At 54.4% G+C, this 15,880-nt stretch overlaps 2 protein-coding genes across 18 annotated transcripts in view; one reads left to right on the top strand and one right to left on the bottom strand.

Annotated features, from left to right (window-relative positions):
- Positions 1 to 180: 180 nt before the first annotated feature.
- On the top strand, positions 181 to 4,956 carry FBXL22 (F-box and leucine rich repeat protein 22). Its single transcript, XM_036439662.2, has 2 exons — positions 181 to 1,620; positions 4,431 to 4,956. Exons 1-2 carry the CDS (start codon positions 1,286 to 1,288, stop codon positions 4,774 to 4,776), a joined length of 681 nt encoding a protein of 226 aa, XP_036295555.1. The 5' UTR covers positions 181 to 1,285; the 3' UTR covers positions 4,777 to 4,956.
- Positions 4,957 to 11,315: 6,359 nt separating this feature from the next.
- Positions 11,316 to 15,880, bottom strand: part of HERC1 (HECT and RLD domain containing E3 ubiquitin protein ligase family member 1) — a 162,305-nt gene continuing 157,740 nt past the window's right edge. For 16 of the 17 annotated variants that reach the window (XM_045581729.1, XM_036439557.2, XM_045581761.1 and 13 more), the window contains 2 exons: positions 14,547 to 14,852; positions 11,316 to 11,923 (listed from right to left, as the gene is read on the bottom strand). In XM_045581729.1, coding sequence (XP_045437685.1) covers positions 11,738 to 11,923; positions 14,547 to 14,852 — 492 coding nt within the window. In that variant the 3' untranslated portion in view covers positions 11,316 to 11,737. Of the gene's footprint in view, positions 11,924 to 13,976; positions 14,192 to 14,546; positions 14,853 to 15,880 lie in introns of those variants that run through there. The other variant, XM_036439602.2, reaches the window with a different exon arrangement.

Raw genomic sequence — 15,880 nt, 5'->3', positions numbered from 1 at the left:
TGTCCGCTTTTAAAGGCAGGCAAAGCTGCCCTGGGCCTGACCAAGCCTGAGCTCCTCTCTTTACAAACTGCAAACAAAGGATTCCTGTCCTCCCAATGCCAGTTCCACGGGAGAAGGAAGAAAGGACTCCTTGGGTGGAGTGCCTGGCCCAGCAGAGGGAGAGAAGGCTGCTCGCTCGCTCCTGTGGCCCAGCAGCTTTCTCCTATTGGCATTGCACCACCCACCCACCCTGTACCAAAGCCAGGCCCTCCTGGCAGGGAATTACAGGAGAGTCCAGGTCGAACTGGGACTCGAGCAAGCACTGTTAGGAAATGGATCCATGTGTTGAGAAATGTTGGTTACTTTAGGAGAAGAACTGAAAGGAAAAGACTCGTGCAATCTGCCAAGCGGAACTAAAGCATTCACAAGGATGGTGTGTAGTTCGCTTAAAGGGCAAACTCAGGCTAAAATGCTTGCACCTGAAGTTGTTTCACGAAGTTTTGTATGAAGAGCTACTTTATCCATCCTGAGCGTTTTGGAAATAAAGGCTACATACAACTGGACACATTAGAAAAAGGTAAAGCAAGTAATTTAAAACATGACACGTTCGCAGAAGAAACCAGAAAGGTAAGCGACTGAAGGTGCGTGTTGTGGGAACAACGGCATAAGAGCAGAGCCCGCTGGGAGGCCAGGGCCCCCTGCCTGGTGGAGGGCAGCAGGGTCTGAAGGCCGATCAGCCCAGCCTGGAGAAGCCATCAGCGCTGAGTGAAAGCAGGAGGCACCACCCGTGTCTGCTCAGGCTCAGGAAACAACTCGCCCTGAGCTCTTCCCAGACAGCAGGCTGCTTCCCACTACGAGCGAGCGGGGCAGAGCTCTGATGTTCGGGAGGAGGAGAGAAGAGCAGAACTATTTACAGTTAAGGTCCCTCCGCGCGCGGAGCCTGCAAGCCCGGACAGAGGTGGGCTGACTAGCCACCTAGAATGAAAATGCCTCGGGAAAAGCCAAAGAGCTCACTGCTGAACACCATTGTCAGCTAAAAGGAAAAGAAATCCCTTTTAAGGAAACTATTTAACTTCAATAGACTGCTTTTCTGCCAGGATTTTCAATTCCTCTGAACATAAGCCGAGACACAGACTGCTGCACGTATGTCTGATGCTGCCCCCCCGCCAGCGCCAGCACCAGTTGTTATCCCAAAATAAACCCCATTCCACAACCATATATGTCCACGGGCCCGGAGCTGGGGAGGAGCAGCCGGAGGTAGGTCAGGTCCCTGGGCCCCAGCCACACTCCGTGGCTGCTGCACACCATGCACATCACCCAGCTCAATCGCGAGTGCCTGCTGCACCTCTTCTCCTTCCTGGACAAGGACAGCAGGAAGAACCTCGCCAGGACCTGCCCCCAGCTCCAGGACGTGTTCGATGACCCGGCACTCTGGCCCCTGTTGCACTTTCGCTCCCTCACGGAACTCAAGAAGGACAACTTCCTCCTGAGCCCCACGCTCAGGAGCCTCTCCATCTGCTGGCACTCCAGCCGCGTGCAGGTGTGCAGCATCGAGGACTGGCTCAAGAGCGCCTTCCAGAGGAGCATCTGCAGCCGGCACGAGAGCCTGGTCAATGACTTCCTCCTCCAGGTGTGCGACAGGTAGGTCGCCTCCGGAGCAGCGCTGGCACTGGCATCCAGAGCTCGCGGAGGCTCCTTTGGGGCAGGGAAGAGCAGCTTCCAAGACCAAGATGGCTCTGCCTCCGGGTCCTCAGAATAGGCCCAAGGCAGACCCCCTAGGCCCTCCCACAGCACAGCCCCCGGAAGATGGATAAAATCATGGGGGAAGCAAGCTCCTCAGCCTCACAGGGCCTGGAGCAGAGGAGCTGGGCATCAGCTGCGCTGTCCTGCTGTCCTTCAGGCAGCTGTCCTCCCTGGCAGCCACCAAGTGCTAGGTGGTCCGCTGAGCCAGGATTTTCAAGGTCAGACCTCATAAAAAGATTCCTAGATTTAGCAATCAACCCTCCCCACTCCTGCCCCCCACCCCACACACACTCCAGCAAGCAAACCCCAGGGCTCAGGAACTGCAGCTGTGGAAGGGGCGGGGTACCCTGGATTAGCTGAGCCCAGCCAGGCTCAGGGGTGGTGATATACAGTCATGGTCTCCCCAACAGAAACTTCCTGATTTTCACAGTTCTCCCAGGGAAAGGTGTTTTTGCCTAATTTTTCAAATGAGCAAACCAAAGCTCTAAGTCTAAGAGGTCATTTGATTTGCCCACAATCTAGGATTGCCATATTTTAGTAAAAACTCGAGATACCCAGTTTAAATTTCAGATAGAATATCTTCTTGTTAAAAGTATGTCCAAATACACCCTGTATTTGATGCGTCAACCCTACAGCAGAGGCTGAGCCACAGCCTCCTGCCCAGAGCAAGGTCACAGACTTCCCGCCAGGCTCCGCCTTGGCTACCCACACTGGCTGGGCCAGCTGGCCGCCACCGAGGCAGCACGACAGGAAACAAGAAGACGGTGCAGTAGCCCACCTGTGCTTTTTAAGGCAGCAGGAAGGAAACAAGATGGGCTGGGACTGGCTCTCACAGGACCAGGCCGTTCTGATGGGTTGAACAAGGTCCAGAAGTCAGATGGGGGGTGGGGCGGGGGAGGGGGGTGATACAAATGGGGCAGAAAGCTTGCCCTGGAGTTGCTCTAATCCCCCACACCAGCAAGGTGTGTGTGGATGGGCCTCCCAGGCTACTGTCCTGGTGCAGCAAGGGCTTGGAGATTGGGGTTCTGTGCCGAGTCCCCCAGTTCTATTGTCCGATTATATGACCCCAACCCAAGTGTTTAAACTGCCACCCTCATTTCTCCATCTGTGAGGACAAATCGCCCATCTCAGGTTAAGTGACAGTAGCACTGGCACGCAGTGCATATAGATAAGGATCATCAACGCTGGTTCTTCTGGCCTCAGCGGGGCTGGCTCTTTCTCTTCCCGGTCTCTTCCTGCATCAGGATTATTCTGAAGGTTCTTAAAGGGATCGCTCACCACTCCTGAGGCTTAAGCACCTTGTCCCCAGAACCCTCCTGGAGGTAGCAAGTTCCTCCCCACAGGAGGTGGCGCCACAAGGTTCAAACCAGCAAATCAATCACAGGAAGTCACTGGAGCTCTCTGGGCCAGTTTCTTCCTTCACAAAACGGAGGGTAGGGAGGCTGATGTGAAGACTAAGGCAGACTTGTGAACTGGGAGGGTGGGATGGGTTCAGTGTGTGAAATGTGGCCATGCCAGCCTTTTATTTTTTAGTTCTGTACCCTCTGCCCCAGGCACCAGGGAGCTGAGCTGGCCTAGGCAGGTGCAGTCAAGGGGCTGGGGAAGCTGATGGGGCAGGGGGCAGGGATTTCCCCTCTCCTCCCTATAGGGACCCAAGGCCTGTGCCCAACAGGGGTCCTTCTTTTTAAATATATTTTATTGATTTCAGAGAGGGAGAGGGAGAGGTAGAAACATCAATGATGAGAGAACAACTCCTTGGCTGCCTCCTGCACACCCCTTCACCTGCAACCCCAGTAAGTGCCCCCGACGGGGAATCGAACCATGACCTCCTGGTTCATAGGCTGCAGCTCAACGACTGAGCTACACTGGCCAGGCCCGTATCCTTCTTGACCGGATAAGTCTGTCTGCGTTTACTCCCCGAAGTGGACTACAACTACCTATATTCTCTACACCCCAAATAAAAATCCCCTTTTCCCCACTGGCATCATTCCCTCCCTACTGCCCCACCGGGAAAATTAGGCTGAGTGACTTAGCCCAGGGCACACTGCAGATCAGGCAAGACTAACTGCTCCATCAGGCTCTGGTAAGGCTGGGGCAGAAGGGCCTCCGAGCTTTCTGGACAAGCTGCTCCTGCCCTGACTGTGCACCCCCGGGCCTGGTTTGCAGTCCGGGTCTCAGTGGGATGCAATGACTGTCTGAGCTGAAACCAGGCCCCCCACTTCTGCCCTCCTCACGGCTGGAGCGGGCCTGTCTCTAAGCCACCCCCCTGGACACCCTCCCTCTCCTCTGCGCCAGGGAAGGCAGGGCCTCGGCTCACAGGCGGCCTGGCGCGCTCACCACGCCCGCTGCCCGCTTCTCGCGCGCTCACCACGCCAATAAGCGCGGGAGACAGAGGGATCTACAGCTGCCCTCCGGGAGCCTGCAGGACCGGGCCTGGGTCCCCCCTGGGCTCCGGGGCCTACGCAGCCACGCGGATTGCCGTATGGGGAAGGAAAGTGTGGCACCAGCCGGGCTCGGCTCCGGCCGCGGCATCGCAGCCAGGAAGTCCTTACACTCGCTGGGCTGTTCCTTCTCCGTTAATTAAGGTCCTGACGCCTCCCAGGCTACGGGAGGACGGCGGAGACCATGAGCGCCTGCAGCGGCGGGCCCGGGCCCGCTCACGGCGCCCTCCGCGGCCCGGCCCTGCGGCCACCGCCCTCTCTCCACAGGTGCCCCAACTTGGCGTCCGTCACGCTGTCCGGCTGCGGCCACGTCACCGACGACTGCCTGGCGCGGCTGCTGCGCTGCTGCCCGCGCCTGCGCACCCTGCGCCTGGAGAACTGCGCGCGCGTCACCAACCGCACGCTGGCGGCCGCGGCGGCGCACGGGCGCGCGCTGCAGACGCTGCACGTGGACTTCTGCCGCAACGTGAGCGCGGCCGGCCTGCACCGCCTCCGCGCGGCGTGCCCGCGCCTGGCGCTGCGGGCCGAGCACAGCGCCGCCATGATCCCCGACCAGCCGCCGCGCGGCCCCCACGCGCCGGGCTCGGCCCTCCGCACGCTGCTCCCGCGCTAGGCCGCCGGCCGCGGGAGCACACCGGCCGCGCGCTCGGCCGGAGGAGCAGCCCTGCAGACGGCCGCTGTGCCTTCTGAGCCTGTTTACGCGTTTGCAAATGGGCGTATGACTGTCTACCTCACTGTACGATTTTATAAGCAGGATAAACACGAGATTAAATGACCTGATGCTTGGAAAACACGCGCGTGATTCTCCCTGAACACCAGCCCCTTTCCCGCCGCCTTTCCGTAGCAGCGGGAGCGCCTACACTCTCGGTCTGCACCGCCGTCGGGGGTCTAGCCCCAGTGAGACTCGGGCCGCCGAGCTGCCCGGTGCGCTGGGGCGAGCCTGGCCCGCACAATGGGTCGGGGCTGCGGGGGCTGCGGGCCGGGAGCCCTCGGAAGCGGACTAAGCGCTCCGGCGCTCCCCCTAGCGGCCGTCGGAGGCCTCGCCCCGGCGCGGGCGCAGGCTTCCCAGGGAAGTGGCTTCTGCCGGCGCCTGCGGGCGGGCGGGGTGGAATCGGGGCGCGGGCCTGAGCCGCCCAGGGGCGACAGGGGCCATACGGAGCGGGGCTCCCGGTGCTCGGCCCCGCCGCCTGGCTCCCCCCGCGGCTTCGCTCTGCGCCCACACCAGTCTGCTGGCTTTCCCTCGGGCGAAGGGGGTTTATTTCTAGGAGTTACTGCACACAGGATTCTAGAAATTTGCTTGTTGATGTGATTCTTACATAAATTACATGTTTCTAACTCTCTATCCCTCTTCTTCTCTGTAAAAAAATCAACAAAATAATTTTTTTTAAAAAAGAAAAGAAACTGAAGCTCAGAGAAGCCATAACTTGTCAGAGGTTATGGTTGTGGAGCTCCCATGGGTAGTGGGAGATCTCACAGGTGGTGGGCCCTCCCCACTGCAGGGGGTGGCCTGAGAGACTGCTCCTCCCACACAGGCCAGCCTGGGGTTCAGTGCCAACCAGTTTCCAGGCAAAGCACTGGCCCAAGCAGGGGCCCAGGGGGCAGCAACAGGCCTTCAGAGTCCCTGGAAGGGTTGGGGCAGGGTGGGGCTCTCTTGCTTGCCCACAGGTTCTGCCTGGAGAAATGTCAGCACCTCCAGGCCTTTACTTGGATATGTCTGCCTTCCCTTGGCTCCTGCTCAGGCTAGGCTGGGCTTAGGAGACAGGTCTTGCAGGAACTTCATTTTCTGCCTCTACTGCAACAATGTTGAAAAAAGCTCAGGTTTCCAGGGGGTTAAATGTTTAAAACAGAGCCACTTAAGCCTCAGGGCTTTGCTTTTGGCTTCTCTGATAAACCCCAATTCCCAGCAGGCTGTTTGCCCAGGCTGGAGGTCAGTCTGGGGAACAACAGGGCTGTGGTTTCTGATTCTCCTCTGGCCAACCCCCTCTTCACCTCAGCTTTTCACCTCAGCTTTCCTACCTGTGTACTGGGATGGCTAGAGGATTTAAAAAATATATATATATTTTATTGATTTTTCACAGAGAGGAAGAGAGAGGGATAGAGAGTTAGAAACATCAATGAGAGAGAATCATGGATCAGCTGCCTCCTGCACACCCCCTACTGGGGATGTGCCCGCAACCAAGGTACATGCCCTTGACCGGAATCAAACCCGGGACCTTTCAGTCCGCAGGCCGATGCTCTGAGCCAAACCGGTTCTGGCTGGCTAGAGAACCTTATTGTCTGGGTTTTGTAAGGAGCGGTGTGTTTGTAGAACGGAGGTCACTGCAAGTTCAGCTGGGAAGGGGTAACCTGCATGCCTGAGGCCCCTTTTCCCATGGGGGCTCTTTTATAAGTGAGGGCACATTCCCCCCTAACCCTTCAATGCCTCGTACCCCCCGCATACCAAGACTGCGGTGAGCACATGACTAAAGCTGCGCCCCACACTGTTTCTAGGGCTCTTAACTCTGCCCCGCCCCACCCAGGGAAGCTTTGGGTCCCTGAGCCCAGCACCATCCGAGGTGCTCCCAGAGGTGGGCAGTACCCTGCCTCCTCACAGTCACTGCTCACCATCAGCAGCGCTGAGAAAAGCACCTGCCAGGACAGCGCCCTGCTGACTCTGAAGACTACTTTCTGGGTCTTCTCTCAGATCCGCACAGAGCAGGGGGCACTCACTGCATGCTTATTCATCTGGCAAACATTCAGTGGATACTGGTTGTGGGCTGGGCCACGCCCTCCCCCGAAGGACTCACTCTGGTCAGGAGACGTGCAGCTTTGGGTGAGGGGAGCGTTCAAGTGCTCGCCCAGCTCCACAACCATAACCTCTAACAAGTTATGGCTTCTCTGAGCTTCAGTTTCTTTTTCTTTTTTAAATATGTTTTATTGATTTTTTACAGAGAGGAAGAGAGAGGGATAGAGTTAGAAACATCGAAGAGAACATCGATCAGCTGCCTCTTGCATACCTCCCACTGGGGATGTGCCTGCAACCAAGGTACATGCCCTTGACTGGAATCGAACCCGGGACCCTTCAGTCCGCAGGCCGACGCTCCATCCACTGAGCCAAACCGATTTCGGCTGAGCTTCAGTTTCTTTATCTGTAAAATGGGACCCACTCTGTGACACTGTGATGACATTATGTCTAAACTAGAGGCCTTGTCCACAATTCGTGCACATTGAAATTAGAAGGTGGCTGGCGGGGTGGGACTGGGCGAGACGTGCTGGACACACCCTGGAGCCAACCTCCCGTGGTCCTTCCCTGGCCAGCTGCACCTGGAGTGGTGCTGGGGCTTGAAGGGCATCTACGGGGTGAGCGTGGTCCCTCCAGCAGGTGGGGTCCCTCAGCCTGGCCTGTGGGGATCGGGCCAAAACATTCCCTGAGAGGTTCCGGATTGGGAGAGGGAGGTTCTCAGGTGACACACTCAGAATTGGGCTCCCTCCTCTCTGGTCACCCCAGAACTGCAGCTGCCAGGTCACTGCAGCTCAGCAGCACCTGCATTGAGCATCTGCCCCCTGGTGGTCACTATGTGTTTATAGCTACTGGTCACAGCATCTGCCCCCTGGTGGTCATTGTGTGTCATAGCTACTGGTCCAACGGTCACTTGGGCTTTTATATATATAGATGTGTAGTGCTGGAAGGTAGGGGTAGGGAAAGGAGCCCTCACATCTACGGGGACTAGAAAAGCCAGGTGCCTGGCATAGTGCAGAGGAGAGCAAGCTGGGGAGATGGGGCTGACCTCCAGAGGAGGCACCTAGAAACGACTGGGAGTCAGCTGTGCCTTCACAGCCTCTACCAGAACAGACCACAGACTTCCCCAGCCCCTGAACGTTAACTCTCTTCATTCTGTCGTGGCCGAGACAACAATGGCCACAGAGGGAATGCTAGGGGGAGGGTGCAGAACAGGCCCCCGACTGGCACCACACAGCGCTGCTGGTTTGCACGGGAACCGCAGTGCCAGCAGCCTGGGGCCACACGCTTAGGTCACAGGCCCCAGACTGCTCCCCGGGAGGTGGTGCAGAGGCCTGACCTTCAGGGACACACTGGCCAGTGTCTGCAGAGGCTGACTGTTCGGAGAGGACTGACTGGACCCCCATCAGCTCCCACAGGGGCGTGCGGACGGGAAGCTGGTCTCCCAGCTCTAACCTGGTGTATCTGGGATCCAGGGTTTTCCCTCTCCGGACCCTGGATTTCTGGTCTGTAAAGGGAGAAACTGATCCCTTAGCTCGGGCTCCTCCAGCTCTAGGATTCCATGCCCAAGACTTGCTTTTTGCTAACAGCTCCGTTAACTAGATGTGGGTGCCTCAGGGCTGGCATGTTGGGCAAAGGCCACAAAGCGGGGAGGCCTACCTTGAAGGGCCTCTGAGGAATCTTACATTTTAAAGACTGGAGGACAAAGTTCTCGAGACTAGTGAAGGGTCATAAAAAACCCACAAGTATTTGTTAACTGAAGGATCCAGCAAACAGAGAAAGTGCCCAAGCCTCCACGGAGCTGAAAGTGACCCAAGTAAAGAAATATCATGTCTGGCATTTCAGTTCTTCCGTTCAGCGACTTACACCTCCCTCTCCAGGGCTTCCAAAGCCGAGAGAATGCAGAAAAGCAACAGGCTCCCCAGCAAAGAAACGGCATATTATAAAACGAAGGCGGTGGTGCAGATTTTCCTCGTGGGATCAGACCTTCTGAGAAGCTGTCCATCAGACCAGACAGACAGTGAGGCAGGACAGTAGCAAGCTAGGAAAATTCCTGGCAAATGGGCTGGGGACACAGACAAAAAAATTAAACAAGGCCAAACAATTTGAACAACTTCCAGCCACCTAGTAAATTGCAAGACCTTATTTCCCCTGACCAAGGACACTTGAGAGCAAATAGTTCATACCTCTCCTCCCCAACCAGAGAATGCTCGGCTTAAACCATCCTGGTCTGGGACACAGAGAACAGAGACCCAATTAGTGCCGTTTGTGCCAAGCAAACCCACGGACAGATGAAGTCAGGGAACAAATATAAACCCAATTAGAGCCAGATATGCCCAAGATAAAAGTAAAACGGTAAAGCAGACCAAAGGACAATCCCAAACTCCCCGATATGCTCATGTTGGTGCATCAGCATGTTAAAGACACACCTGGAAAGCTGGTGAATATTCTGCCAAAATTCTCCCCTAAAATCCTCGCCCACAGAAGAAAGATAAAAACCCTCATAACGAACAGCTAGAGTGGGCTCCCCCCCGTGTATGCTCACGCTGCTTCTCGGACATGAACTTCTTACTTCTTCCTAAACTCTAGGGTCCCCAGCAGGCATGCGGCCAGGGAGCAGTGGGCAATGGCAGCGTGTCCAGGGCTCACCCCCTGAACCTGTCTCCAAGGCCTTTTCTCCGACTTCCCGGTGAGCTGACAGCGCCCCACCGTGGCTCCCTTCTTGCCTAGTGTTTCTAGGGAGCCAACGGGAGGCCCGCCCCGCTCTCTTCTGGTGCCGAGTGCTGCCTGGTGTCCCTGTCCCCAGCTTTAGTAAACACATTTAGAATCACCGGGACTTGTGTTGTGAAATCTTTCCTGCACGAAATCAAGAACGTACACACTGCAGGCCAGCCTGAGGCAGACCCTCTCCTGGCCCAGTCCCTGTCCGGTAACAACAGGACCTGGAACCAATAAGCATTAGCCTGCTGGGGGTGCCTCTGCCCTTCGGTGTAGAGAAACTGTTGATGGCAGAGGCCAGAGCCTCACAAGGTCATAGCATTACTGTGATTTGAAATCGGCTTCGAGACAGCAATGTACCCTTCGACTCAGCATACCCTCAGCCAGCCCAGCCCAGCCCAGCCCAGCCCAGCAAGAGCCCCTTGTCACCAGGAAGCAGCCCAGAAGCTGAAGGCCCGTCTCTGGTGGGCCAGGATCTGAGCAGCACACAGCGGCCTCCCTTCCCTAATGAAAACTTCCTGGTCCAGGGGTCTGGGCGGTGCCTCTTGACCCTAAGTGAGTGCTTCTAGCTCAGAGCCCTGCACCACTGCTGCTGACTGAGCTCTCAGGTCCAGTAGTAAAAGCTTGTCTTTGCCCAGAAACCCCAGGTTCCCCAAAGCTGTGATCTCTCTCGAAGACCCAGTTCTAGGTGAAGCCTCCTTTCTGTAAAATTAAGTTGTCATTATTCCAATTTATTAGACAGTCTCAGGGGGAAAGATACATGCACCACATTATCTTAGCCAACAAAACCATTTTCTTTCTCCAACTTCTCTTTGAAATACACACCTATTTCCTGCCAGGCTCTGTCTGGCTCGCCTGAGCAGGCGTCAGTCAAGTACACTCGAAGCAGCTTTTGGCTTGAACTTGCGTAGATGAGGGAGAAAGCCACCATAGGCCTTGTCCTCCTCCTTGCCCTCCCACAGCAGCCAGTCTTCTGGGCTCTAATATGGACTTCCTCAAGCACACACGCTCACCCCGACATGCCTCAGCGCACAAGCACGCTGCCCAGGGTCCTCGGCTCTGGGACCGAGCACCAAGATGCCTGAAGTAACCTCTTCCCCAGCCCCTGTCCCGCTCCCCACCACCCATCATTCGAGACCATGAAAACCACTCGTTAGTTCTCGTATCAGTTTACACGTTCACTCACTCATTCATCTGATCACTCATCCGTGCATGCTAAGTCCTTCCTGTACGCCTCCCACTTGTCCACCCTCCCCGCAGGCATGCACGTTACTGTGAACTGCCCGGCTCTTCCATCCCATCCATTTGCTCTTCACAGGCAGGTCAGAACCCTATTACTTCGGCGAACTTCCTCCTCGCCTGTAGAGCCACATGCCGCACTAGGCATCCAGGGCTTCTAGAAAGCCTCTTTTTAGCGTGTGACACTGTAAGCAGCCATGCAGAAGGGGATGGGTGGTGCTGAGAAAATGGGCCGAGTGGCTAAAGCAGGGCCTCTGGAGTGAGCAGAGTGAGGGACCCAAGATGACCGAACAAATGGCGGCAGGGGCTCCCAGCCCCGGGCCTGTGCCCAGGCGGCCTGGCCATCTCCACGCAGAGCCCACTCTGTGGGAAGGAACGGCTCTGGTGCCAAAAGCCGTCAGAGGGAGAGAGCAGCCTGAAAGCCCGCTCTCTCTCTCTGTCAGAAGCTCCATGCTGGTAACAAAAACAGCCCACGTCTGTTTCCTGACTGGCTTTATTTCTCTGCATAAGGAACCCTGCACAGGCAATTCAAATTAAAACAAAATAAATATATGAATATTCATGTAAAACTGTCCTTTCTAATGAACAATTATACACAATGTACAATTCCATGTTCACTGGGTGGGTTTACAAAAATGTACCATTCCCAACTAAAAATGCACCAAAATGGTTCCATGCAAACTTATCAAAAGTGACCAAAATACAGAGGGAAAACCTGACTGAGCACTGTCTTTTTTTGTACAATCACAGAAAAATAAAAACATCTAATTTCTTTGTTACATTTAGAGTAACTAAATGTGGCCACTGTTTATAACATTGGTTTATGTTCCTAACACATCTATGTATATCAACACGAACGGGAGGTGAGCATTGCTGAGGGGGGCGGCGGCGCCCAGCATCAGTAGTCGGTGTCGGAGCCCTCGGTGTTGTCCACGTTGCGCGAGAGCATGTAGTTGTCCATGTCGATGGAGCGGCAGTTGTTGATGGCGTAGCGCAGGCGCTCGGCCATGACCAGCTGGCTGGAGTAGGGGGGCAGCCTCAGCTGGAAGAAGCAGGTCTGTGAGGTAGGCAGACTATCATAAGGCTGTGGAGAGACAGACCCAGAGCCGTGAGTGCAGCATCAAGGTGTGGTGGGGAGAGGGGCTGCCCATCACCGCCCCCCAAAGTCAGGAAAGCACTTCTCCCTGCCTTCCGGACGGGCTGCACGGACATGACTGAGTGGCCACCTCGGGGAAAGTAGCCTGGCCACGGTGGAAAGAGTGTGGCTCTGGTGTCTTTTGGCGAAGATGCTTCCCTTCCTCTTCTCACTCTTTCAAGGCCTTCGTGTGTAAAGTGAGAACCGGACCTGACTGGCAGGATTACGTGAGAGAACATGCTTCATGCAGTGCCTGCCACAGAACAAGGTGCAGCAGAGTTCCTTCCCTTTCACCAAGCGGGTACAGATGTGAAGCTGCTTCAGGACCGCAACAGAGCCGGTGACATGGAAGGAACAACTGCCAGAACCCACCATGCTTCTGCCTCCCCATGGCCACAGCACACAGCTCACGTGAGAAAGGACACGTTAACTAATCCCAGCGCATCCATTTCACTGACAGGGATGCAGCCATTTAAAATGGTAATTATGATGACTTGTAGCAAAACAGAAAAGCGCTGGGGGTAGACAGTTAAGCGAAAAGGCAGAATATAAAATTTTACATGAAAAATGTGTATGCTTGAGACAAGGACTGGGAGGAATTACACAAAGGTGTAGGTGAGAATGGCTGCCACTAGAGAGAGAGGATTATACACTTCCCCGTCTCTCCCAGAAAACAACCATTTTCAAACTGTAATAATTTTAACAATATTACACTGATTTTATGTTGTTATTGTTTAGTTTTTAAAAAAAGAACCTGCCCCCTCTCTCTTAAAACCAGCTCCTTCTCCTTCTGAGACCTACACCCTACACTAGTTGAGTGAGAGGTGGGAGATGGAGGGCCCAGAAGCCTGGCTGTGCCCGAGCCAGTGAGGACACAGAAAGCTTGAATGCAGAAAAACCCAAAGTAGCAAAGACACTGAAGGGGAATGCTAGCAGGTGGCTCGGACTTGGAAACTGGAGAAATGGTTTAAGAGTCAGTCACAAAGGAGAGACCAGTAGTGGTCAGTGTTCTGAGGCTGACACGCCGCCCTCGCCTCCCTCCCCCACCAGGCAGGGGATTAGTGGTGGATTAACTCCAGGGATGGCAGGGGTAGCCCTGGACAGATATAAGGCAAGGGCTTTTTTCAGAGCTGAATGGAAATAAACCAGTTCCTCCTCCCCACCTCTCTCTGAAGCAACAAAACAGATTTACAACTTATAGTTTCTGGCAAGTCATGTAGAAAGTTTATGGAAAGGCTCTTTCAGAGCCTTCCTGTGCGCAGCCTCTCCAACAAGCCGAGCCAGGAGCAGAGCCCGGGCGGGCAGCCTCAGGAGCAGTGGGGGAGGGACGGCTTTGGCTACAGCAATTTCCAGGAGTGGTTACTGGAAAAACACCAGAAAGGCAGATACTGAAACTGCTGAAACTGGCAGGAAGGGCCCTTGTGTGAAGAGGCCAAACTTTCCTTACTGTTTCCAGAAAAAACACCATGGACCCTGTTTGGAGGTCTGCCCAGCCTGGGGCAGGGGGAGGGAGCAGGGATAGAGGGAACACAGCCACTTCTAACTTATGCTGCGTTTGAGGGGTATACCAGATGTTCAGGAGGCGGAAAGAAGGGGATCTAAGTCTGCCCTCAGGAATGATCAGGGGATACAGGAAAGCATCAAGGAGGGCTTCCTGGAGGAGATGACATTGTTGTTAGGCTTAAAAGATAAATTAGTGCCTGCTAAGCATAGATGGAAAAGTGTGTAAGAGAGAACTTGCTAAAGCTAGGGAACAGTGTACAAAGGCATAGAAGTTTAAAAATAGCACGGTCTGTTGGGGAGAAAGGTCCATTATAGCCAGAACATAATAAGTGTCAAGAGGTTTTATCACAAAGTAGGGCAGAGGTCAGACTGGAGGTGTTTAAGGCTGCAAAGAGGGTCGGCATTTGTCCTGGAGTCAATGCGGGGGCCCCTGAGTGGTCTGAAGGGAGGAGGGACGTGGTCAGATGGGTGCTTGAGAAAGATGACTCTGGCAGCAGTGTGCATTCAAGACTCTAAGCCCTTTTATTCCTAGGCCATCTGTCAAAACGGCAGCTGGGCTGGGGCTCTGCAGCCGGGGCCTTTCATTAGGCCGCAGAGACGCTGCATGGCCTGCTCCACGAGGCACACCACACAAGCAGTCGCAGGGCACGTTACCGCTGCTCCCCACGTCTTCAAGTTCCTTCTAGAGCATGTGCACCAGCCAATGGTTAGCATCTTCATGCAAACAAACAGGACCGTGTTCCAGTGGAAAGTCACAAAGAAAAGAGGGTAGGAAATGAGACAGGGGCAACACGATGACCCATCCTCCAAGCCTCGCTTTCACGCAGGAGGATACTGGGTACGGACGGTTGTTGGCTGTAGTGTGCTTTCTACGTCCACTTTGGGCTTTTTAGACTGAGGTTATGTGATTTTTCTGAACAAATTTTTCTGCTTGAATTTTTTTTTTTTTTTAATTAGGAAATTCCAAGCATGAAGCCTGAATTGGCAGGCCTACTTGAGGGTCACAGCTGGTTTTCTCAACATGCAATAAGGACAGACATTACCAAGGAGGAAAAAATAGCTTACTTACCCTATCAACCTTCATGATTTGAAATCTCTGAGAAATGTCAGCAGTGTTGGCTGGTAGTCGAGATCTTCCAGACACAAACCTCATGAACAGCACCCGCTCCTCATTGGAGAACTCCTCCAGCGTGTGCCAGAACCACTGCACCAGCTGGTGCTGCTCATCCACCTCCCGGTACCGCACCACTTTCTTCAGCACCTCCACCGAGATCTCCGGCATCCCGCACACCATCTGCTCCAGCTGCTTCGCCGTGAGGAGGGACAGCAGTGGCACGGGGATAATCCAGGACATCCCTTCCCGGACGGCAGCCACCTGCCCCAGAGAGGGTGTTCATTCAGTATGAGAGCACAGAGTGGGCACCTTCCACCTGCCCAGCCCCTCCCCAGACCTTCCGCTTGGCCCTCAGAACTCCGGCCACCAGTGCCCACGTGCTCAGCCCGCCCTCCTTCCCTCTAACTCTTCGCTGGAACTTCTCCCCGCCTGTGGGAATCAGGTGCTCCTTCTGGTCCTAGTTCGAGTTCAATTTAGGAGGCCACCTCTCTCCCCCACACAATCCCAGTCTGCTGGGCCCTCCCCAATGCCAACCTCACTCCCTCACATGGCCACATGTGGCCACAAGCTGTGAAAGTGTGCTGTGTGGGACGGTCTGAATCCCCAGCACGGTGAGAAGCTCTTAGAGGGCGTGTCTAGCTTCCATTGTTTTTGTAACATATTTTTCTTTTGGGAACAGTAATTTCTTGGTAAAAATTATTTGTGTTCATTGTTAAAAAATAAGGTGGAAAAGTACAAAGAAGAAAGTAAAACTGGAAATTCTTTGTAAGAGGGCAGTAGAAAGGCCAGATAATTTAATTAGGAAACTCGAGTTCCAAATTCCAGCTCCATCACTTCTTTTACTGTAATTTTCTCACCTGAAAAGTGAGGCACATACTGCTGCTCACATAATTATGATGAGAATTTTAATTGAGTAGCTACAAGAAAGTCTGTGTGATGGGAGTTTTTACTGCCTGTTCTCTGAGAATGCCAACGGGGGAGCTGCTGGGGCTGCCCACAAGTCTGCTTAGAACTCCCCCAAGGTTGGAAGTAGTGCAGCATCCTACATACACAGACTCACCACTCTTCAAAGTTTGTTTCATAAATACACCTTCATTCTTGGCCAACTCAAAACTATCCACCATTAAAAAACAACAACACACAAACAAAACCCAAGAACCTCCACTGGGCCGTCCCTTGAGGAAGACCCTGAAGGCATGATTGGGATAGAGTTGTCATGCCTGCGACTAAGAAACAGGATGGGCAGTCTCTACTGATATTAAAATACCTCAGCTGAAAGATTAACCAGA

Source organism: Pipistrellus kuhlii, unplaced genomic scaffold, assembly GCF_014108245.1.
Source record: "Pipistrellus kuhlii isolate mPipKuh1 unplaced genomic scaffold, mPipKuh1.p scaffold_m20_p_1, whole genome shotgun sequence".
NCBI classification, from domain to species: domain Eukaryota; kingdom Metazoa; phylum Chordata; class Mammalia; order Chiroptera; family Vespertilionidae; genus Pipistrellus; species Pipistrellus kuhlii.
The sequence above is the reverse complement of the archived record's forward strand: the minus strand, read 5'-3'. Positions and strand labels throughout refer to the sequence as shown.

Bases quoted from the DNA above. Each gene is read 5' to 3' on its own strand.
- FBXL22 (XM_036439662.2), top strand. From the start codon at position 1,286: ATGCACATCACCCAGCTCAATCGCGAGTGCCTGCTGCACCTCTTCTCC. The intron at 1,621-4,430 runs GTAGGTCGCCTC...CTCTCTCCACAG, and splicing joins CTCCTCCAGGTGTGCGACAG to GTGCCCCAACTTGGCGTCCG.